Raw genomic sequence first — 22,594 nt, 5'->3', positions numbered from 1 at the left:
CTGTGGCTTCCTCAAGCAACTTTTCATTCCCAGCTCCCACAGCTGCTCAGCTGCCTCTCTGGGGGCCATGTCCTGTTCTCACCCAGACTCCAGCACACCCGTAGCCCAGCTGATGCTCCTCAGCTGCAATGCCTACAGGCTCCACTGATTATCTCGTCCTCCTGATCTGCTCCAGGAGTGGTCTGAAGCACCTCCTGCATTGCCTTCTAAATTAAGGGGGCTGTTCTGTGAATGATTTCACATCTATGTGGGAAGATCCTCTGGAGTCCTTCTGCCTAGTATCAGTTGTTTGACCTCACTAACAGAGGTGAGCTGTGACATTCTTCTGAGCCTCAGTGTATCCTGTCTGCCTGGCAGGTGAGTGTGTCCCTAAGTGTGTAGTAAAGGGTCAGGGATATCTGAGCAGGAGTCCTGGTGGCACCTTAACAGAACCCAGGGATGGCTTTCCTCAAGAGTACACACGTTTTGGTGAGAGCCTCATGCTCCTTGTTTTGGTGAAAGCCACAGCCACATGTAGATTGCATCCCTTGATGTCAGGGACATTCTGGCATCTGTCTGCCAGCCCTGGTTTTGTGAATAAATTAGTTTTGTTAAGGACTGCAGTAAGTCCTGGTCTCCCAGAGTCCTTCCCAACTAGCTAGCTCTCCATCTGGCATTGCTGTAGGGTGTGCACTTGACCTTTAAATGAGGTGTGACCAGACAGGACTCCCACTTTAGAATCACAAAAACACTTGTTGCTTTCAGATGATAACCCTACACTTCTGGAAAATCTTCAGATATTTACCCATAGTTCAGCAACATACTGGCTTTCCAGCAATAGATCAGATTGTACTGGTTTGTGGTGGGACAGGTAGGAGTGAAGACAGTTGAGACCAGTTCGTGTTACTGAATTTACTGTTCAGTATCAGAGCAGGTTTAGAGCTCTTGGTTGGCTTTCAGCAGCCATAGTTGTCACGCTTGATCCCGATCAGACATCCTAGTTGCCTCCCAGTGAATTCTTCTGTAAACAGGCCTCTTAAACCTCAGACATATGAATGACTGTTTGGGGTGAGACCAGAGGCCCATCCAGCTTGATGTCCTGACTCCAGCAGCGTCCCATCCTGGCAGGTCCTGGCAGAGTGCACAGATGGGAGAGCACACAGCAATGCTTTATCCCAGGTATGCTCTCAGCTCACTGCAGTCTGCTGCTTAGGAGCTTTCTGAGTGAGCCCTTGGGTATTTGCTCGTGGTAGCTGTGAGTGTCTAGCTGATTTTTTAACCCATGTGAACCTTTGGCATTTGGAGTGTTTAATAGATTAAGGATGCATATGTTGTTTTTGAACTCTGCTACCTGATCTTTTGATGCCTCCTAGTTCTTATATTTTGAGAGACAGTGAGTAATTTTTCAGGAAATAAATGATCTTTGTCATACTTCACTAATCTCTTTTATAATGATGGAGGCTGTTGATCTTTCGCATCATCTATGTTGCCTTCTCTGCCTTTTGATGGGAGAAAGAAAGACAGAAAAAGAGCTCTGTTCCATATCTGACTGGCATCTGACCATGAATACAGACAGTGGTGTAATGGTGTTTTGTAGTTTTTGTATGTATTCCCATAATTGCTTTTTTTCTGGTATCATCAGCAAACATTGTCACCTCACCATCCATATCCTTTACAAGATTATTTAGGAATACATAGAACATCACACATTTGTTGATACTGTGCCTGAGAACAGCTGCAGCCAAACCTATTGGAACAACCTCTGGTTGTAAACATTTCTACACTGGATTCGGTCAAGCAGTTATTTGTCTGGTGGTTATTTATTCTCTGTGGTGGTAACAACAAGGTGGGTTTCATGCCTCTGTCTTTTCTTGTAGCTTCTGAACCCAGTGAACAGCTGTATGCAGGTTCGGTACAAGGGTAGCAGTCCTGAGATACAGAAAGGAGGAAGACACTCAAGGCAGTGCTCTTCCTGGGGGAGGCAGTGAGGGTGTCAGCCAACACATGTGCCACTCCGGAGTGACTGGAGCATGTGCTGGCACTTGCCTGTGTCACTGCAGACAGGGTGGGAGCTGGGGCTGTTACGGTGGGGCTGCTGTGAGCTCAGAGGGCAAAGATCAAAAATTTATATCGAAGTTCCTTTTTTTCTGGGAGTTGTCATTGAGTATGTTTTTTGGTTTTTAATTGTTTCATGATTTAATCCCATTTAATTTTTTAATCTGTTGTTGATGTCAGTCTGACAAAAATATCTTGCTTGCCTGTTTTGAATACTGAGCCTTAATGAATACATTAAGATTCTGAGTTTTCTGAAACATCTCTAATATTCCAAGACACGTTTAAAAGCTTGTGTCAGGGGAGAGAACTTGGCCAGCTTGGATTTATAAGCTACATCTGCAGTCTTTGGTGTACTGAGCTGTATTGAGCTTGTATTGCTCTGTGGCTGGAACCAGTTGTGTCTGTACTTTCTGGAGGCACCAAGTTTGAGAATCTTCTCATGCCTGGGGAGAAATGCTTGTCCCACTTGAGGCTGGAGGCAGGGAACAGACCAGGATGGGGCAGTGTGGGCGCTCAGGAGCTTGTGCTCAAATGTAAGCTCTAACCTGCAGTGACATGACAGAGCAGATGCTTCCATAAGCAAGTCTAGTCATCTGTAATAGAAGCTGTTTAACTTCTCACTTGTTACTGGACTAATGAAAAGAATAATTGTTCCTATTTGAATGTAAGTCAAGCATCCAGTTTATTCCAGAAGAAGAAAAATCTTTAACAAATGCTTCCTTTTTGTCATATAATTTTTCATTGCAAAATAAGTCCATGCAACCAGTAACACTAGTATGGTTTTGGATTTTATGTTCTTAAAATGTTTCTTTTTAAAGTTTTTGCCTTGCCAGGACTCTGATGAATGATACTAACTGGGAGTGTATTTCATTACTTATAATTTCAGTTTATGGTAATTATGAAGTCTTTAATCCTTTTTATTTGCATCCTTTATTTTATCATTACCTTGTTTATTCCCTAGACATGATAGCATTTTGATTAAACTTGTCTGGCAATTTAGAAATAATTAGTACTGATCTCTTTTTTTTAATTGCTTGTGTTCCCTTTTTCAGCTATATGCCGCTACCCTTTGGGTATGCATGAAGGGACAATACGAGATGAAGACATCACTGCTTCCAGCCAGTGGTATGATTCCACAGGACCCCAGTATGCACGGTAGGTTAATCTCTGGCAAAAAATCTAATCCTTGTTGTCTTCTAGATACCCAATATGTGATTGAGGAAGAAGCTCCCTCACCCTTAAAGAAACCTGTTTAACTTGTTTGCTGCTTTTGTATTAAATGTAATTAGTGCATAGTGAAAGACCAAAAGGCAGTAGTCATAGTCACAATGTGTAATATAGGAAATTCTGATTGAATATTAAGAGAAAAAAAAAAAAACAAACGCTTTCCCATGAGAATGAACCCAGAGAGGTGGTGATGTCTCAGTGTTTGGAGACTTTCAGGATTTGGCTGTACAAGGCCTTGAGCAACGCTGTTGCTTTGGAGTTAGCCCTGCTGTGAGCAGGAAATTGGACTAGAGGCTTTCAGAAGTTGCTTCCGAACCTCCTCATCTTGTAGTTCTGTGAATAAATCTCTAATGGATTTGTGACTTACAGGTCAGCTAGGGACAGTGCCCCTGGGAGTCTTGTAGAGTGCTTTAAATAATAGGAAATCATTTATGAGGATGAACTTTTCAACAGCATCCTATTGAGGAAATGGGCTGTGTCCACTTTGACTCAAAAGCCTGGAAACTGCAGAGTTAAGGAATTGTTAAAAAGCAGCTAAAGAATTTTCTTCCAATGTCAAGTAGTACTACTATAGCCTCTCTCATAAGCTTGGTTTTTCACTTTTGTCATTTCATTTTGCTCAAAGCTACTAACATGACTTACAAAATACTTCCAAATGTAAGTTTCCTTAGGATTGTTGTTAATGATATCAAACATTCCTACAGCTTTGGTGCCAGTCAGATATGAGTTTTAGGTTAACTGTGATACTTGGATTTTTATGGTGAATTTAGGCAGTCCAAAATGATAAAATTCTCTTAGTGCTTGATTTATTTTTTTTTTCAGTCTGTAGTAGAGCAAAGATGTTAAATGTTGTGTGTTTTAATGGAGTTTGAACAAGCCTGGGGGCCTGAAAGCTGGGAGATTTGTTTTATCTCCAGTTCTGTGAATACTTCAGGCATCATTTACCTTCTGTTACCATCACCTCTTTGTCAGGGCAGCTGGATGTCCACAGGGTAAGATATGGAAGTCGGCTAGAGGGTGCCTTCATTTTGTTAGAGGTCATCGGTTGTCCTGTGTAGATGTCTGTCCCAGACATTTCACAGTCACCCTTCCTGCTTTTCTGATAGCTTCTCTTATTTGTCACTTCACCATAAGAAAGTCTTGCACAAACAGCTGAAGAACCTGAGATAAAAATCTTCTCTAGCCTATGCCTTGACTTTCAGTGTCTCCTTCTGGGTACTGTCTTTCTTGATGGAAGGGGGTTGGGACTCACCAATCCCATCAGTTAGAGACGATGGGATAGCTGTCTGAAAGACAAGGGCACTTCGAGGGCTTGCTGTTTGCTAAGAAATCCCTGTGGCTAAAAAGCCCACGTGGTGGTCTTGTGTCTGGATAAATTTTTCACATTGCAAACTCACCACCTTGTGGCTGGCAGGCCTACAGAAGCCTAGGTAAGGCTTCCTCTAGTGGCTCCACCTGGTGATTGCTGCAGCACTTTGCTCGGTGTGCAATCTTCGAGGATAAAAACCTTAATCTTTGCAAGTGGTGCCACAATGTTCAACTTCGAAGCAGAGACCTTCACACTGTACACCTAGCAGTGTCCTGCACAAGTAACTGAAGAGAATGTGAAAGATATATTTAGATGACTCAGAATAACTTGTAAATGGGCAGAGCTTTTATTTCTAAAATGTTTAAGATAGCTCCTCTTTGTGCTTTCGAGCTGTAGGAGATGGTCAAGCAGAGATTCAGGCCTCACTGTATGGGGTTTAGAAGTGAGTATGCACTTTACCAGCAAGGTGCTAAATTACCTACTGAGTAGCTTAGTTGTTTCTGATTGATATGAATGTATGTCTGGGAAAGAAATTACATCTTAATGAACAGTTAATGAAAAAACCTCTTAAAACAGTTAATGAAACATATAAAAGGGAGTTGTTTTGAACAGGGCAAAACTGTCTGCAGGACTCTAAACTGACCATCACCCCAAAGAGGAGAGGTATTTAGTAGCCAGTTGTCAGGTCTCACTTGCTGATTTGGTTTCTTTCTCCCAATTCCCAAAGTTTCAAGGTGTTTCCTCAGTTACTGGGAAAGTTGGATCCTTGGAAGTGATATTTTTTTAATGTGTGTGGGTTTCCCCTCAGGTTACAAAGGGAAGAGGGGGATGGAGCCTGGTGTCCAGCTGGCTTGTTGCAACCAGAAGATGTACAGTTCCTTCAAATTGACCTGCACAAGCTCTTTTTCATCACCTTGATTGGGACTCAGGGACGGCATGCCCGTGCCACAGGCAAAGAATTTGCCCGGGCTTACCGACTTGACTATAGCCGCAATGGAGAGCGCTGGATCTCCTGGAAAGATCGTCAGGGCAGGAAGGTGAGTGTAGCAGGAGCTGAATCATGGAGCATGCCAGCAGTCAAATCATAGAGAAATAAACTGTAGAAGGCACGTCCTCTACATACTGCTTAGTGCATTGTACTTTATCCTGACTTCTCTGTCAGGCATTCAGCATCTTCTGCCTTAGTCCTGTGTTTGCTGTGACCTTGGACTATTATTCCCCTGATCTGATCCCCCAAATCATTGCTGTGACTGAAAACAGTGGCTCTTCACTACCTTTCTGTTCATGGTCAAAAGATCATGTGAGTGTCCCTCTACTAGCCAGACACTTGCTTCTAAATTGGAAGCTGCAAAGCAGATGCCTGCTTTGTGATTTAAAAAAAGGGAGGGGGTGGCTGGGAATGGAAATGAGTTTCTGGATGTCTGATGCCAGTGTGCAATGTAGGGAGCAATGAGGATGAAGGAGTTTAGAGGGTAGGAGAAATGTGCTGAGTACACACATTCAGAGAGGCTTCCCAGCTCTCCACAGGTATCTCCTGCTTTCTGCAGACTTGAGCACACAGCTCAGCACTGGCTGTGCTCTGGTCATGACTTATCCTTTGTTAAACTTCCCCTGGGAAGGAATCCCCTTCTCATCTGCAGCTCATCTGACCTGATCACCCTGCCTCAGCCTGGCTTGTGGAGTCTGAAGACCTAAGCCAGACTAGAAAGGTACTGGGTGTGGTGATGTTTTCTTGCACTGGGGGTGCTTTGGGAGTCACAGTGGGGTCTGCATTGCAGTATTATGTAATAGCTTCTAGCTTGTTAATGAATTATTTGCTCACTCAGACCTTTCATCGGCTATTTGGCTGTTAACATTATCTTGCTTGTCCCTCACATTTTGGTGTGTGCTACATACACTGTTTGCAGGATGGGAGGGGAAGTTGAAACTCCATGGGGCTGTTCATTGTCAGTACTTTAAGTGAAGTCTGTCTGCATCTTGAGTTACCCCAGAATTCCACTGGTTAGACTGTCCACAAGTAGCTAAGTGCTTTTTGTCTCCCACCCCAGTCCTGTGCAGAGCAGTGTTCTCAGGCACTCAGGACTGTTAGTGTCAGGTGTTACAGTTTAGTGTGGGTCAGTTTTTGCACGATCTCCCTCTTAAGCCATAATAAGGTAATGAGTGTGTATTCAGCTGTGTATGATATAATTTGAGCCATCATTTATTCTGTTCTGTATATGTGAAAGTCCACATATATTCTGTCAGTATGTGTATGTATTCCCCATCACATGAGACCAGAAAGTTTTCTCTCTTGGTATCCTTGGAGAAGATGCCTCTGTTTCTCTGCTCCTGCTGTTCTGGACACACAGTGGGGTGCAATTCCTACCATTTCATCTCCTTTGAAAAATGACTTTCCATAAAACATACTTTTCAGAATGTGTCACCAGTAAGGGGCAGATTCCATTAGTGAATCTGTATTTCAGAAGCATTGCTGTCTGGTCAAATAATTTGGTAACAGTGTCCTGTAAAATCATTCAAACTCTGGAATGAGATGCAAGATACTAATCGACTGACTTGTATGCATTAGGAAGGCCTCTTCCAGTCACACAGTTGATAGATGCCCGATCACTGATATTTTCAAGCATAACTGTGACCCCCCCTCTTGGCATGTCTCTGTACAAGGGGATCACACAAATGGTTTCAGTCAAACCCCTTCACTGATGGTACTAAGTCTGACATGTAGCACATGCTGCTTCTCACCAGGAAAGTCACCTCCAGCTTTAATTTGCTCAGTGAAGGCAAAGAGTCAATTTGGTGTCCCTTAGTCTCTGACACCCGTTAAGGATGGTCCTCTCCATTGACACTACTGTTGTATGGTGCAGCACTGTTAAATCTTGGTCCCTCATCAGCTTCTGGTATCAGTCACCTACAGTTGTTTGTCAGCAGCACCACTTTGTTCTTGCCCTTGGCAGCATTGGCATCAGTAGTGGCTGGGTCTGAAAATAGGTGCTGAGTTTGTTCTATAGGCAGCTGATTCACTTCGGAGTTTTTGGCCCTGAGAAACTGTGTGCTCAATAGCAGCAACCCCACCTTGTGGAGGTGCTGTGTAAAGAGCATCTTCTCTTCTGCTTCTCGCAGAAGAGGTCTGTGCAGGACAGGCAAAACTGCAGCTCTTCCACTGCAGAGCTGGTGTAAAAGTACCTTCTTCTGAGGGGTATGGCTGAAGTGTTCTTTCTCTGTCCATCAACTGAGACTTTTTGGCTTGATGTATGAGACCTCAGGTTTCCTGACGAATGGTCAACTCCAGAGGATCCGTCCAACTTCTGTGATGAAGATGTGAGATATTCTGTCATATGCTGCCTCCTCTTGGGTTTTATCTCCTATCAGCAAGGTGTTGTGGAGCATCTTAGGTGGCTTCCAGGTCTTCTGTCTTAGGCCATCTGACAGCTGAAAGGGTTAGTTGCTGTCACTTGGTTCCTGAAGACAAGGATTACTTCTGTGTCCCTACTTCACTGGAAGAAATCATGGGTGTTTTTCCTAGGAAGAAAGATATTAAGAGGCTGCAGATTAAAAACCTGTTGATAAACTGAAGAGGATGAGGAAGTGAGCTTACTTTTTGACTTCCCTTCTGTTTTCTTTGGTCAACTCCTGGGACTGTGAACCTTTGCAGAGCTGTCCAGCCAAGTCCAGGAAACTTTCACAGCCATCCTGGTGCAGTCCAGTAGACCACCAGATGTGACTGGTTCATCAGGGAGATGCAGTCCTTTGAGTGGTTTCTTATGGTACAGTACAGTCTTTCACTTCTCAATGGACTGTCCAGCCAAACTCACTCTGGAGATCTTCCCTGCTGCCATGAAGAGGAAGCCACCTTTCTGCGCCCTTGTTGGCCTCCCTCATCTTTTAAATTGCCTGTTCATTAACAATTGCAATCTATGCAGTCTTTTGGGTAACCTCAGCCTCTGATTCATCCTTCCCACCAACAGCATCTTTGAACAGGAGCCCTCACACTTGTAATTCAGACTTTTCATATCAAAAGTGTTCTTATTTTGTTTCCACAAGTCCAAATCCTTTCCAGAAAATCTCTTGGGTACTTTGTGTGCAATGCTGGGGGATTGACAGCTTCAGCTGTTTCCACAGACTGACTGTCAAAATAAACAGTAGATTGTTTCTAGAACCATAGTGAAACTGAGGGGAAGGTGAGGGTGAAAGTCCCTAGCAGGATGGGGTGACTGACAGTGCTCAACACTTCAGTTCAAGACATCTGCTGTGCACCATGGGAATTTTGTTGGCTTATAGAGAAAGGACATCAGGACCCTCCACCAGGTAACTAGTCACGATGGCAAGTGCTCACTTACATGTTAGGATGTACATGGATACTCGCTTGAAGAAAGGTTACCTACTAGTAACTGGAGCTCTCTGCAGCATACAGTTCCCATGTACATTCATGTCCCAGCTGCTTTTCTCCTCTTTCTGAGTACTGCCTGGTACGGGTCTGCAGCGGGCAGGAGGTGCAATGGCAGCACCCTTCACCCTGTAAGCCATGTACCAGGTAGGAGGAGGGGAGCAGCAGCAGCTAGCCCTCTGCAGATACTGCATGGGACAGCTTCCCCAGTCTCAAATGATAGAGTACAAGTACACCACTGTGCAAAGGAGCAGCACAACAGGGAGAAGTTGCTGCTAAGGATCTTTCTTTCTCCAGGTGATCCAAGGCAACATCGATACTTATGACGTAGTCTTGAAAGATCTTCGGCCTCCCATCATTGCACGTTTTATCCGGGTGATTCCTGTGACAGAGATGCCAATGACTGTCTGTATGAGGGTGGAGCTCTATGGCTGTGTCTGGTATGGTAAGTAGCAGTTTCCATGCTTGTCACTGGAAAGTAGTCCTTACACAACGCTGACTGGGACTCGCCTGCGTCCCCACGTATGCAGAGGGAATCCCAGGCCCACGGAACTGCTTCTGTTGGTCTGCATCATAAATAAAGGATCATATGGACAGAGATGATGGAAGGCTGCTGCTGCTGTATTTCTGAGGTATATGGCCTTCTTTTTTAGATGGTTTGGCATCCTATAGCATCCCTGAAGGAGGGACAATAGCGGCTCCTGGCTTCCCCATCGTTTATCTGAATGACTCGACCTATGATGGCTACCAGGAGCGCAGGTGGGAGAAGTCGTCCTGTTTCTCGGTCACTGTGCAAATTACCTCTTTTTTCCTACTTACACTGTCACTAGTATCTTGTATCCCAAACACTTCTTTGAGACCTCCAGAGCTGCAGGTTAGCCTACTAGTTCTCCAGAGCATCTTGACTTTGTTATTCCCAGCCCTTTTGACAGGTTTATTTTCTCTTAAAGGAGGGCATGGGCTCAGGATGCATCAGATTCATTTCCCCCAGCTGACAAAGGCTGGCAGGAAAGAAGTAATTTTTTTGTTACTGGAAGATGTTCCTGCTTCTCTTTAAAGAGAAGACTGTCTCCTTATACAGCTAAGTGCTGTCTTTGTTCATAGCTTCCATGTTTACGTGATGTGATGACACAGTCCTGATGTGTCTGATCTAAAGCCCTCATTGCTCTTAGTCTCTAATTGTGCTCATCTTCATTACCTGAACCAACAAAGAAATCAGTGTATAGCCTTCAACTGTTGTTACTGCAGATTATAAGGTGCTGCTACTCTTCTGTTGCCCCAGATTGGAGTGGGAGAGCTGGCTGGACCTTCTACCTGTGCAGTCCCAGTGTCCCTGGAGCAGATGAAGGTCCTTCCCCTCTTCGTTGCCTTTGTTGCTTCTGCAGTTTGATATCTGAAATGCATTCTCTAGCAGACTGCATCTTAAACTGTTGCAGGTGGTCTCCAGGGTAAACTGGGCATCTGAGAAAGTGCTCAACACCTGAACTCTAGGCCTGCACTTGATACCTGTGAGCTTCTGGACAGATTTAAGATATTGTTTTTGAAAACAAGGCTCTGATGGACTTGAAACAACTTGGAAAACTGCATCACTCCCTGTGAGAAGCTCTAAGTCAGCAGAGGCACTACTGCCAACGTGATATGAAAAGAAGGTGGCCGATTACTCACTGTAAAGATTTCTTGGGTATGATGCTTTTCCAATTTGGAGTCAAAAAGCCTAAAGTAACTGGATTTTGACAGCTCATTACAAGGTCTGTTAATTTTTCACATCACTGTGATCAGTTAGGGTGGTATGTTACTGAAATTTTGAGGTGTTTCTGGTTTACACAATAGTTGACTCTCATGGAAGGAGAATCCATTAGGAGTCTTATCTGAAATGCTAACTGGCTGGACTTTCAGACATGTAGTGTGACCAATTTCTTTGCTATAAATACAGATTTGAGTGTGTTTCAGTGACTTGAAATCTCAGACAAACTTAGGCATGGCTATTCTCTTGAGGCAGCATATTCCTGCCTGTGCAGGAATGTTCCTAATAAGTGATCTGACAGTGTCTCTTCAGTGACCTGGTGTCATCCATTGACTTAAGGTACTTTTATTATATGTTCTGTTCCATTTGTCATTAATATCCTGAAAATGTTGCCTAAATTTTTTTATGGTTAAAGATGACTTTTGTAAACCTATTTGTGTTCTATCATGCTGGAGATTAAAATAATGGATTAGAAAGCACATTCTTCATGCTTGTAGGATGTTGCAAGATACCGGGTAACAATGTCTTCATATGTTAGTATCTGATGCTTTCAAACTGCATTGATATAGCAGGAATTAGATATTTAAAAATTAAAAAAAATCATGTGCAGAAAGATGTAGGTGTTGCACTTGGTTGTCCAGTACTAGCTTAGGAAGCTGAGTCTGCTGGGGAGTGTCAGGGAGCTACAGATGTAGGCACAAAACCCAACGTGCTAAGCAAGGAGTCTTTCAAACTACTTAACCTCTAGGTTATGTGCCTGGCCAGGAAGCAGGAGTCTGTCTCTTCCAGCTGTTAATCCTGTTTTGGAGTTCAAAGGCATGCATATCTGTGCAAATTCCAGTGGCAGAAGGCTCACCTGGAATGGACTTGCAGAGCTTCAGTGTATGTAGCAGCAGCCCAGCCCAGGTTACAAAGTCTGCCTAGAGGCAGCTGAATGAAATAAGTCCAGGGAGCAAGTTCAGGCACTAATACAGCTGAACTGTTTGCACTTTCCCTGCTATAGCACAAGGGACATGCCAGGGATGGCTCCCAGAAGGCAGGTGGGTCCAGAGTGTACCACATCTGGCATCTTCTACTGTGGGACAGTTCTGGAAAACTGTGTAGTGGGCTCTGCACTCTCACATAGGAAGTGGATTGAGGCAGGGTCCTGGGTGAAGAGTCTGGTCAGCTTTGGAAATGGAGCCGATAACGCTCTCCTCTTGCACAAGGAGCGATGCTAGAAATGATCCCAGCTAGAACTGTCTGGGGCTGGGTGAGCTGCCCATGGTCTCACTGTTCTCTTTCCTGCTTTTCTGTGCCTTCCTGCAAAACTTTGTCCGCTGGTTCCCCCCAGGACAGGACGGAGCAGTGTTCCTCCCATGCAGCTCCATGGTGAAATGCTGCAATTAAAGCTCTGTTGGGAGAGCATACAGTGTCATTTTCTGTAGTTTCAGTTTTTGTTCTTAAGAGACTCTACTGGTAGCTTGGCTTTGCTGTCAGTGCTTGATATCAATGCAAAAACTTCTCTCTTTTCCCAAGTGGGGAAAGATTTTAAAAGCCCAGCCTGAGCAAAATAAAGGTGATGTTGCGTAAGAACAGGGAATGAGTTCTTGTCCAGGATAGGTTAGGAGTAAATAAAGTAATGTTTTCCTGATGCCAGTTGAAGGACCCATATGCTGTCACATTTGAGCTCTCTTGGCTGGTATTCTGCCTAACGGTTGGCTCTTTCTTGCTAGGCACTTGTACGGCGGTCTGGGCCAGCTGACAGACGGCGTGCTGGGACTGGACGACTTCACACAGAGCCACCAGTACCGCGTGTGGCCAGGCTATGACTATGTTGGCTGGAAGAATGAGAGCTTCAGCACGGGCTCTGTTGAAATGGAGTTCCAGTTTGACCGACCACGGAATTTCACCTCCATGAAGGTAGTCAGCGTTGTCCCTCTCCAGCAACCTGGGGCAGGCTTTGGGTCTGGGTGCTTCCAAACTCCCCCTTTGGGTCCTCTTCCCAAAGCGGGAGGTGCCTGACAGCAGAGTCCACCACAGGAGGGTTTGAGCAGATGTCCCAGGTTTGCCATTGTAGAAAGGTGAAGCAGGGGAGCACTTGCCTTTCCAGAGCTCAGACACTCTTTCAGTATTTGGCTTCAAGAGATAAAAAGCAGACACCTGAAGCAGTGGTTAGGCAGCTGAGATGGATTTAAGATGTAGGCTACTTACTGTCTAGGGGCTGCCTGACCCTTGAGGTAAAGGAATGTGGTTGTGCTTCCATTTTGACCAAAAATTGCTCTGGATGCCTCAGTCAGTGCTTGTGCTGTGAGAAATTACTTAAACACATAGGAAAAGGATGAGCTGAACTTTGAGTCTGTAGTAAACAGCAGAATCTTTTAAAAGGATTGGTGGCTTTTCTTGTAGATATTTCAAATGAAGGAGAACCCACCACATCCTTAAGTAAATTGTTTTGGTGGTTACTTACCCTAGTTTTATTTTGTCTATTTTTAACTTCCAACCATTGGCTCTTAGCCTGCTTTTGCTGGCAAAAATAAGAATCCTGCCTTCTCAGAAATTTTCCTGCTTCTACACTGTGATTAAACCACTCTCTTAATCTTTACTTTAGTAAACTAAGTTGGCTGAACTTCTCAGTGCCTTCCCTCTGAGATCCAGGGTAATTTTTGTAGCTGTTCTCCAATCCTTTCTTTCTTTGCCAGTACTCTTTTGGAGGTATAGAAACTGGAACTGGATGCAGGCTTTCCATCAAACTGCATAAAAGAATGGTACCAATTTCATGCTTTTGTTTATATATCTTGTGATCATATTAGTCCTCCTAGCCAATGGGCAGGGAGCCGTTAGGACATTGATATCCTGATAAAAGTCAGTTCAAAGTTACTGGCATCGAGCATGAAAATCCAGTGCAGAAAGCATCACTTTACATTTGTTCCGAGTTCACTATCCTGAAATGAGTCAGTCCTGAAAACCACAGATTATTTGAGGAAACTTTGATATTTTTTTTTAAATTCTCCCCCATTTAATTGATTTTATTGCCAGTAATTCTGCTGTCTCCTTTAGAATTGCCAAAGGTAGCAAATAACCTTGAGCTAGGAATATATTCTTGTTAGAAAAACGCCTAGAGAAGAATTTGTGCCTTAAAATTTACAAGACTTACTAGTTGACAATTTTTAATCAAATTAATATCATTCATGAGTTCATACTATGCTAACAGAGGTCAGATGTTATAATGAGCAAATCAAACGCCTTACCAAAGTCTGTCATGTAAACACAGCCATCCTGATCAACCGAACACAAGCTCATAAAAATAGCTGCTTCATCTAGTAATTAATGATAAAGTTGTATTGATTAGCATAAATTATTCTTCATTACTTATTGAATGTTGCCTGTTCCAGCTTTACATTTTTGTACAGGCTAGATGATCTGTAAATACTTGATGTCTTCGTACCTGTTAGCTTTATTCCAGTCTTCTCAACATCCCCAGTATCCAAGAAAGTATTAAAATAAATGTTAGTAAATACTGCAACTGCATTGCAAATTACTTAGGCTTGCATATTACAAAATTGGACTTTTAGTAGATGGTGTTTGAAACGGGAACTATCTCTGTATCAGTCCAAGATGTGAACATAGCCAGCTTGTGTCCAAATATGGCACAAAGGGTATATTGCAGGCGTCAGGCTTTCCTGCTTGTTATGGATGACTATCTCTCCTTATTGAATAATGTCATCTCAGCTTCATCTGTTCCTAATTATATGCAAATACCCTTCTTTTGTCTTTTTACTGCTCATCAGGCCTGTCATCCTCATTACTGATTCACTGCTGTTCACTGCAAGACCTTGCAGAAGCCAAGCAATTAATCGGGTTCAAAGCTGCACTTAGTTTGGAAACTGTTGTTGTCACAGTTGCTAATACTCCACAGCCATTAGGAAATAATTTCTAGAGTTGCTAGGGAGGGTCAGACCACCATGGCTATGGAAATGGAGTAGACTGAAGGGATATTGAAGACTTTGAGTCACCTTATTCCTTCTGGTTCCTGGTTGCTAGCCACAGTGCCAAGATGCTGTGGTCCAGAGCTTCATGACTGCATGGCAGAACTTCTACTGTCATGTTTGTTTAAAAAGGTGCAGGGCAAGATTTGTACCAAAACCAGACAGTGGCACAGCATAAAGGATCCTTACAAGCCTTGTCCCTCTTTGCGAAGCCTTCTTCCTGGGGAGTGCTGGAGGCCTGGGAGAGTGCCAGATGTTTGATGTTGAGGGGTCTGCAGTGCTGCAATCCAGGAAGGTGGAGATGTCACTCTTACACTGGAGCCTCTTGGTTTGGGTGGAGCCCAAGGGCAGGAAAGGAGAAAGTTGCTACCAGCTCTTAAGAGAGTAAAATAAACCTCCCAGATACAGAGGTGCAGTCAGCCTGAAAGCAGTTTGAACTGTTTAGTTTGAAGGAGGACTATGTAGAGCTGTAACTCAGATGAGAGAGGATGCCTTTGTTTTAGTGATGTGTTAGCCTGGCAGCATAGTGATTGCTGTTTAAATTCCAGTATCATTAGTTAAACCAGTTGTGTCATTGCAGCAGGGACAACCTGATGATGAGCCACCAGGAGAGGTTGATGGATGCAGGCTTACATAGTGGTTTCCTTAAAACTTAGATCCTCAGTTGTCTTCAAGGTGCAACCACAGCAGAAGAGCTGCTGTATGTCAGGGGAATGTCATCTTGACCTTTCACCATTTTCATTAAAAATAGATTAAACTACAGATGCTGAAGGCTTTCTGAAAGAGGCTAGAGCCCAAGTGATGTCTTTCTTTCCTCTCTTAGGATATATATTCAAAGAGAATTGGTCTGTGAGGCTTCAGAATAGTACAGGGTTTGTTTTGATTAATTTTTATATGGGCCTTTTGAAGAGCCTGACAAAATTTGACCATTAATGTAGCTTTTGCATGTAAAACTAAGAGTTATTTCAGAATAGCTTTCCGCACAAAAGTTCTCACTACACACTACAAGTAACTAGAGCTCTACTGGAACAAGTCACTAATTCTGGGTTAGGAGTATTCATAAAGGGAGATACTAGAAATAGAAAATCTTCATGAACAGAAAATCCCTGAGGCTTGATTTAGGCTTTGGTAAATCTTCCTCCTGTCTGATTTATCTGTTCTCTTCTTAGGTGCATTGTAACAACATGTTTTCCAAGGGGGTGAAGATCTTCCAGAAAGTGCAGTGTCTGTTCAAACCACGCCTGATTGCAGACTGGGAGTCTGAACCTGTTGGAGTGGCAACTGTCTTAGATGACAAAAACCCCAGCGCTAGGTTTGTGACTGTCCCCCTCAATCAGCGTGTAGGTAAAGCCATACTTTGCCGCTTCTACTTTGCTGACACCTGGATGATGATGAGCGAGATTTCCTTCCAGTCAGGTGAGCATTCCTCCAGTCAAGTAGATCTGGTGAAGTACAGAGAGCAAAAGAGATGGTGTGGAGGTGCAGGACATGTGGAGTTAACATGAGTGTGGGGCTACATGATGGGAAGGAGGTAATAGAAGTACTGAAAGGGTTGGAAGGGCAACGCAGGGACAGAAAGATCCAGTGTACAGTGGATGCTTTTCAGGCTGATACTGATGCACATGTGCAGAAGCATAACCAGGGCAACCAAAAACTGGACTATAGAGCACTACTTCTTTTTGAGACAGTTGTCTGTAGGTTATGGGGTTAAGTTTTACTTCTTTTTAACAAATATTTTATTGTGAATAGTTTCAGTATATCTACAGATGATGATCAAGTTAGCAGATTATGAAAAATAAGAGGCTGACTTTTTTTTCCTCTTTTTAACTATAACACAGAAGTCAGTGTCATGAGGTGCTTTAAAAGGCTCTAGAAGGGAATGGACAGGAATCTTGGGAGAGAACAGCCAGCACTGACAGTGAAATGATCTGGCTAGAGCTTCCTATTCAAAGGTCCCTGATCAGCTATAGCTAGAGGACATTCCTGGGGAAGGAATACTCTGACTGCAGCTGCTTGCATATCTACAGCCTGTCCTGGCTACCCTCTGTCACATGGGACTGGGCAGGGTCTTGGTCTAGCCTGGGGTGGTGATTCTTAAAATCATGCTAAAATTGGAGGAAAAAAAAAGGAGAGGAAAAAAAAAAAAAAAAAAAAAAAGCTGTTGCTCTGGCCAAGCTCAGGGAAGGGTCCTGTACATGCTGGTGGTTTGCTCTGGTCAGGATGTCCATGCTGCTCAGTGTAGAGGCTCATTGCTGCAGGTGTGCTGTGTGAGCAGGTATCTCTGCTCATGCTGTTTGTGACCTGCTGCATGGGTCTTGTCCCTGTCCTGCTTGGGAAGGCTGGGGCGATGGCTGGGAGTGCACTGACTGCTGGCAGGAGCAGGGAGGTTGTTTGTTGGACTGACACCTTCATTTCCCTTCACAGACATGGAGAGCGTGAATCCGAACTTCGTTACGGTAGCTACAAGCACAACGGATCTCCTGCAAACAGAGTGTAATGTCACCGAGGGGGCCTGGGGTAAGGACCCTGTCACTTAGCTGTGCCAAGGGCTCAGGTGTTGGGGGATTTCACAGTAACATCTTCATTAGCATGGTCACTCCCTCTGTTTCTGAAGATCTGGGTCTGGCCCTGTTATTGCCCTCGTGCACAGAGATGCCTCTTGCAGTCCTCTGAACCTCAGCTATTTCTTCTTCCCTCAGCTGTGAAGCTGCCTCAGAGCAAGTGGGCTGAAGGCATGTGTGCAGCCAGTGAAACTCTGAAAACTGTCTGCTCTAATATGGATCCACTGCAGGAGTCTGTTCCAATGCTAAGAGCAGTCTTTGATTGCAGAAGTCCTCTGCACAATTCTTAGCTGTGAGCCTCCAAAATGAAAATTTCTGATAAGAGCAAAATGGGAACGCAGCTAATGTGAATGCTTAGGAAGCTGCCTGTAGGAAGGGATGTGTAGGAAGTTGGCCAGCACAGATAACAACCTTTGCTTTGATAACTCCAGGTTGTTCTTCATACCTCTCTCTGATTGCAGAAACCACATCTTCTGTAACCAGCACCTGGATAGGAGAGAAAGCAGATGACTCCAACACCTCCATCCTTGTGGGCTGCCTTGTGGCCATTATTCTTCTGCTCCTGATGATTATAATCATTATTCTTTGGAAGCAGTATGTTCAAAAAAGGTTGGAAAAGGTAATACAATGGGTTTATTTTGATGCAAGTTCAGTACTAAGCATTAATCCTAATGAGCTCAGAATTATGTGGAAAGCATCGGGCTTCTCCAGCTCCATAGAGCAGCTAAAACTCTGTTCTCACAGCAGGGGAGGATGCCAGCCCTTTCCAAGATGTTACTGGAAATTGCTGCAGTTGCAGCCAGTACATTACTTAACAACTGAGCATTGTCTCTGCATTTTTTTTCCTCTTTTGCAGGCCCCACGTCGAATCCTGGAGGAGGATGCCACAGTTCGCCTCTCCTTCTACAGCTACACCATTGCCAACAACCAGACCCAGATCCACCAGTCAAATCCCACCTATGAACGTGCTTTCCCACTGGATTTGGAATATCATCAGCCAGCTACACTGCTCCAAAAGCTTCCAGAGCTCTCCCAAAGTGCAGAGGATTCAGGTAATGTAATTGTCAGTCTCCAGAAGTTATGCATTTACTCTATTATTTCTCTCAGATTTTAAAATGCTCTACTTCTCAGTGTCTAATCTTCTCTGACTCCTATGCAATACAGTATTAACCCAGGCACCTAATTGTGTTCTGGAGCTCTGAAGCTTTTTAACATGTACCTTTGGCAGGTGTAGCACCAGCCCCACTAGAGGGTGGTGGTCTTTTATTGTTCTCTTTGAAGACTCTGTTTATACATTAGCAGGGTCATCTTCTAGGAGCTGGTTTTGGCAAACACTGCAATCACACATCGTTTATCTCATCAGCCCCTTGGCAGTGGAAACGCTGCCTGCAGCACTCCTGGCCTGTCCAGACAGGCTGGTGGAGAAGACCTTTAGCATCTTTTCCCCGCAGGAAGGGCTCTGAAATTCCCTTAGCAAAAGCAGAGGGAAATTCAGTGGAGAATTGTTCGTGGTGCCCTGGCTTCCAGCCCCTGGGAAGCTTTTGGATGCAGGCGGAACGAAGTATTTCTAACAGCGTTTTTACTCAGTGATGTCAGTGCTGATTAGTGAATGGAAGGGCAGTGCTGCATTCCTCAAGCACTGACAAGTTGCTAAGATCCAGCATTATGCTACACAAGGAGACTGATTTGGATAGAGTCAGGATGTGAATTTGAAGCAGAACAAGTGTTCTGTGTAATACTGGCCATACAGGGAGTTAATTATAAAGAGTTATCCTGTGCTATTTATGTAAATAAAGCTGTAAGAGGTATAGCATAGCATGGAAACCTCGATCAGTTGTTGTTGCAGAAGGGAATTCAGAGCAAGTTTGACATTGCAAACAACATCTCTGCATCAGGTAAGGGGAACAGCTCACGGTTAGGATGAATAAGAAATAGGAACTCACTTCAGACTCACGCCTCCATGTCTGGGCAAGAACTTTAGTGCTCATAACTGGTCAGAACAGGCAGCTGTTTAACACGAATTCACTGGCACCTCACAGGTGTTCCGGTGTCTGCAGAAGTGCAGCTTGTTCTGGTTTAAGCCCTAGTTAAAACAAAGCAGTGTTCCATCTGGTGAACCTTGGTACAAGGTAGCAGGCCTGCAAGGAGGCTGGGTTCCCAGAGGTCTGAGGGTCAAGAGGAGTGGAAGCTGGGCCATACTGGTTTTATGGAGTGTGTGTGTCTGACTCCACCTGTATTTGTTTTCCCCTTAGTGTGCAGTGGGGACTATGCCGAGCCTGACCTGACCAAGTCCACTCCTCACCAAGGCTTTCAGAACAATGTTCCTCACTATGCTGAAACAGATATCGTCCACCTGCAAGGTGTGACTGGCAACAACATGTATGCAGTCCCAGCCCTCACTGTGGATTCACTGACCAAGAAGGACATCTCAGTGGGTGAATTCCCACGGCAGCAACTACGACTCAAGGAGAAGCTGGGAGAAGGACAGTTTGGAGAGGTACAGCCATTCTTCTTCACTTTTCTTCCAACAGAAAGGAGATGCCTGGCAGAGCTGAATATTCTGGGCTGCCTCTGGCACTGCTTCATATTTTTGGGCTGAGGGTTCTGCATACCAGTATTTTATTTAATAGTGCCTTTGCTGTTGGGGATAGCTTATGTCCTTCAGGATAGACTTCAGAGAGCCCCACTGTGAGGCTGCTGCTCAGTACCACATGAGTCTTTCTCAATAGATGAACTTTGCAGACTTTCTGTTCCCTGTTTATATCCCTGTTTACAGCCTTGTAGAAAAGGCCTGGGGTTGGGAATTCAGACTGTTTCATGGTCTTCCATGGACACGTCAAACATGATGGTTGTCACCCACCTTTAGGTATGTGAGTTTGAGTACTCCAGCAGTGACTCCAGCCAAGTGAGATTGATCCTAGCTGTAAAAACAGCTTTCCCCATAATGGAGGTCTGGTGGGGCTCTGCACGCTAGCCCAAGCAAAGACAGACATTGTGAAGCCCTCACGTGTTCTTTAGCATTGCTGCTTGCTCAAGCCCCAGTTTGTGTCAGAAGCCTCAGGCAGCATGATACATGCATCTGTCATTTACCAAGCTTTCTCTTTACTCCTTGAGCTCTTTTCAAGCTGTGAATGTTTTCACCTTGCCTTTTCTTCTCTCCCTGCTTTATTTCCACACTATCCCTAGTTCAGTACTGAGCAGGTCTTCCCCTCTTCTGCTCCCACTCCTCCATTTTCTCTTTCTTCCCAGCTTTTACTCACTTAGTCTTAAATTGTACCAGTCGACTACATTTTGGCAAAGCTCAATCCTTTACTGGCTGCTTTGTCCTCTGGGATGTGCCTCCCTTCAGACAGCACACCTTCCCTACCCCAGCCCCTTCCTTATCCCTCTCACTTCTTTCTGGATCAGTCTGTGTATTGGGAAGGTGCTGACATCCTCAGCTTCTTCACTAGTGTAGCCCCTTCTGCTGGTGCCTGGATCCTGCCCTATCTTGGGCTGTGCTTCAAAAGTGAAAGAGAGGCTTTTTTCCCCTCATTGTTTTGCTTCTGGTTTCTCCTTCCCTCTCATTCATGTCCTTCTAATAACTGTCAAAGCTTTCTCCTCCTCTTCCTTTGTGTTGTCAAACAGCAGCAGCCAGCCTCTCCCATCTCCGTTTTTCTTGGAGATTGATTCAGAGCCTGTTCCTTCTTCACGTCACAGGCTCTTTCCCTCACTTTTACAAATGTGCTGATTGCATTCTCCTGTCTCTCCTTCTCACCTTCTTAGTCTTTACCAAACTGGCCATCATCATCATATGCTCTGCTCCACTGCCCTGGCTTAGTGTGCAGTCTTGCTTCTAGAAACACAGCTCACTGTCTTTTTCACCCCTCCACTCAGAGCTCCCTTCCTTTTCAATCTTTTTTCTTTCTTGCTCCTAACTGTCCCCTCCCAATGACACATTACCTGTGCTTGTAATACATGTGCTTAATACTGTGGCTCTTTCCTATTCCTGATTATACTTTCACCACAGCAGATTTCATCCTCCCTGTAACTGCAGCAGCATCTTTGTACTTTTGTTTCTGTTCTGTGGGTCTGTCCCATTTTCTCTGCTGTCTCCTCTTTCTCCTCACCATGCTTATCACATAAGTTCTTGCTGCTCTCTTTGTATGAAATTCATTAAGCTTCTATACATTCCCCTCACTGCTGCAAGTCTCTTTGATGCATCCAGTCTGCTCCTCTCTTCCAGTCCTCTTTCATATTCCACACACTCGGGTCTGTCTGCTTTCCCTGCCCTAGCATCTCTTGCCCAGTTCTTCGTTTGAATATACATTTTGATAACTTCTTAAGCAAGTGTTTTGTCACCACTTCTTATACAACCCTGGCAGTAATTTTATGTCTTCATTTATTTATCTGAAGAAACTTGGAGTTCTGTGTACTTGTCAGAGTACTTATCTCAGGGTATATTCACAGGTGAGGTGTTCACAGCATGCATGCATGGACACATGCGGCATGCTCTTCAGGTAATTTTGAGCGGTGACTCAAGCCAGGCTGCAGGACAGATCTGGGCCTGTATGGCTGGTGTGATGTGCTGTACATGCCAAACCTGCTGCAGCTGTGCTGTTTGCATGCACATGCAGAGTAAAGCAGATAACTCCAGGCACAGTGGCCTTCCTGAACATCCCTGGTACTTGCTGGGCAAATTGGACTGCCCCAGTAGGCTACTGCACCAATCTGCACATGTGCAGTAAATTCAGTGTGCAGGGGATGTCAGGCTGAAATCCATGTGTGTTCGTACATCATAGAGTGTACGTACACGTTTTGTCTAGGATCTAGGCCCAACCTATGACATCACCTTCATTACATCATTCACTTGGTCATTCTGCAACTGGTGACCAAACCAGTGACCTCAATGTGACGTTGTTTTCCTCCGGTTTCCTGTCTGTGCGTGCTCTCATAGGTGCCTCTGCCTTTTGCCTGGCAGGTGCACCTTTGTGAAGCCGATGGCCTGCTGGAATTCCTGGGGGTCTCGTCTACAGAATTCACTCACCAGCCAGTTCTCGTGGCAGTGAAAATGCTGAGATCAGATGTCAACAAAACTGCCAGGTGAGTGCATCTGCGGTGTCAACCATCTGGGAAGGAAAGCAAATACTCTCCAAGCGACAGTTCCACATAGGTTAACCCTGGTGACTTCTGTAAGAGAGTGTCATGTGTCTCTGGTGTGTGTTCGAGGAGGGAGTTGGGGGTAGGAATAGACATAAGGTTGAACTAAACTGCTGTATTAATCCTGTCTCCTGGGAAGGGGTCGGTGTTGAACACAAGCACAGAACCAGCTTTCAGACTTACGGTGTGCCCAAGCATAAATGTTTCTGAACTGAGATTTTCTTACATGCT

The 22,594-nt window shown here is 44.6% G+C and overlaps 1 protein-coding gene across 2 annotated transcripts in view; it reads left to right on the top strand.

Moving 5' to 3' along the window:
• Positions 1-22,594, top strand: part of LOC113486425 (discoidin domain-containing receptor 2-like) — a 43,594-nt gene that overhangs the window by 13,371 nt on the left and 7,629 nt on the right. For both annotated transcript variants that reach the window (XM_026860301.1, XM_026860300.1), the window contains exons 3-13: positions 3,087-3,189; positions 5,379-5,607; positions 9,249-9,396; positions 9,605-9,710; positions 12,411-12,597; positions 15,833-16,079; positions 17,088-17,180; positions 17,686-17,843; positions 18,081-18,276; positions 19,477-19,721; positions 22,185-22,306. In XM_026860301.1, the coding sequence (XP_026716102.1) occupies positions 3,087-3,189; positions 5,379-5,607; positions 9,249-9,396; positions 9,605-9,710; positions 12,411-12,597; positions 15,833-16,079; positions 17,088-17,180; positions 17,686-17,843; positions 18,081-18,276; positions 19,477-19,721; positions 22,185-22,306 (1,834 nt within the window). The remainder of the gene's footprint in view (positions 1-3,086; positions 3,190-5,378; positions 5,608-9,248; positions 9,397-9,604; positions 9,711-12,410; positions 12,598-15,832; positions 16,080-17,087; positions 17,181-17,685; positions 17,844-18,080; positions 18,277-19,476; positions 19,722-22,184; positions 22,307-22,594) is intronic.

This window comes from Athene cunicularia (genome assembly GCF_003259725.1).
Source record: "Athene cunicularia isolate RWA chromosome 17 unlocalized genomic scaffold, athCun1 chr17_part1, whole genome shotgun sequence".
NCBI lineage: Eukaryota > Metazoa > Chordata > Aves > Strigiformes > Strigidae > Athene > Athene cunicularia.
This window is presented reverse-complemented; position numbering and strand designations above follow the sequence as displayed.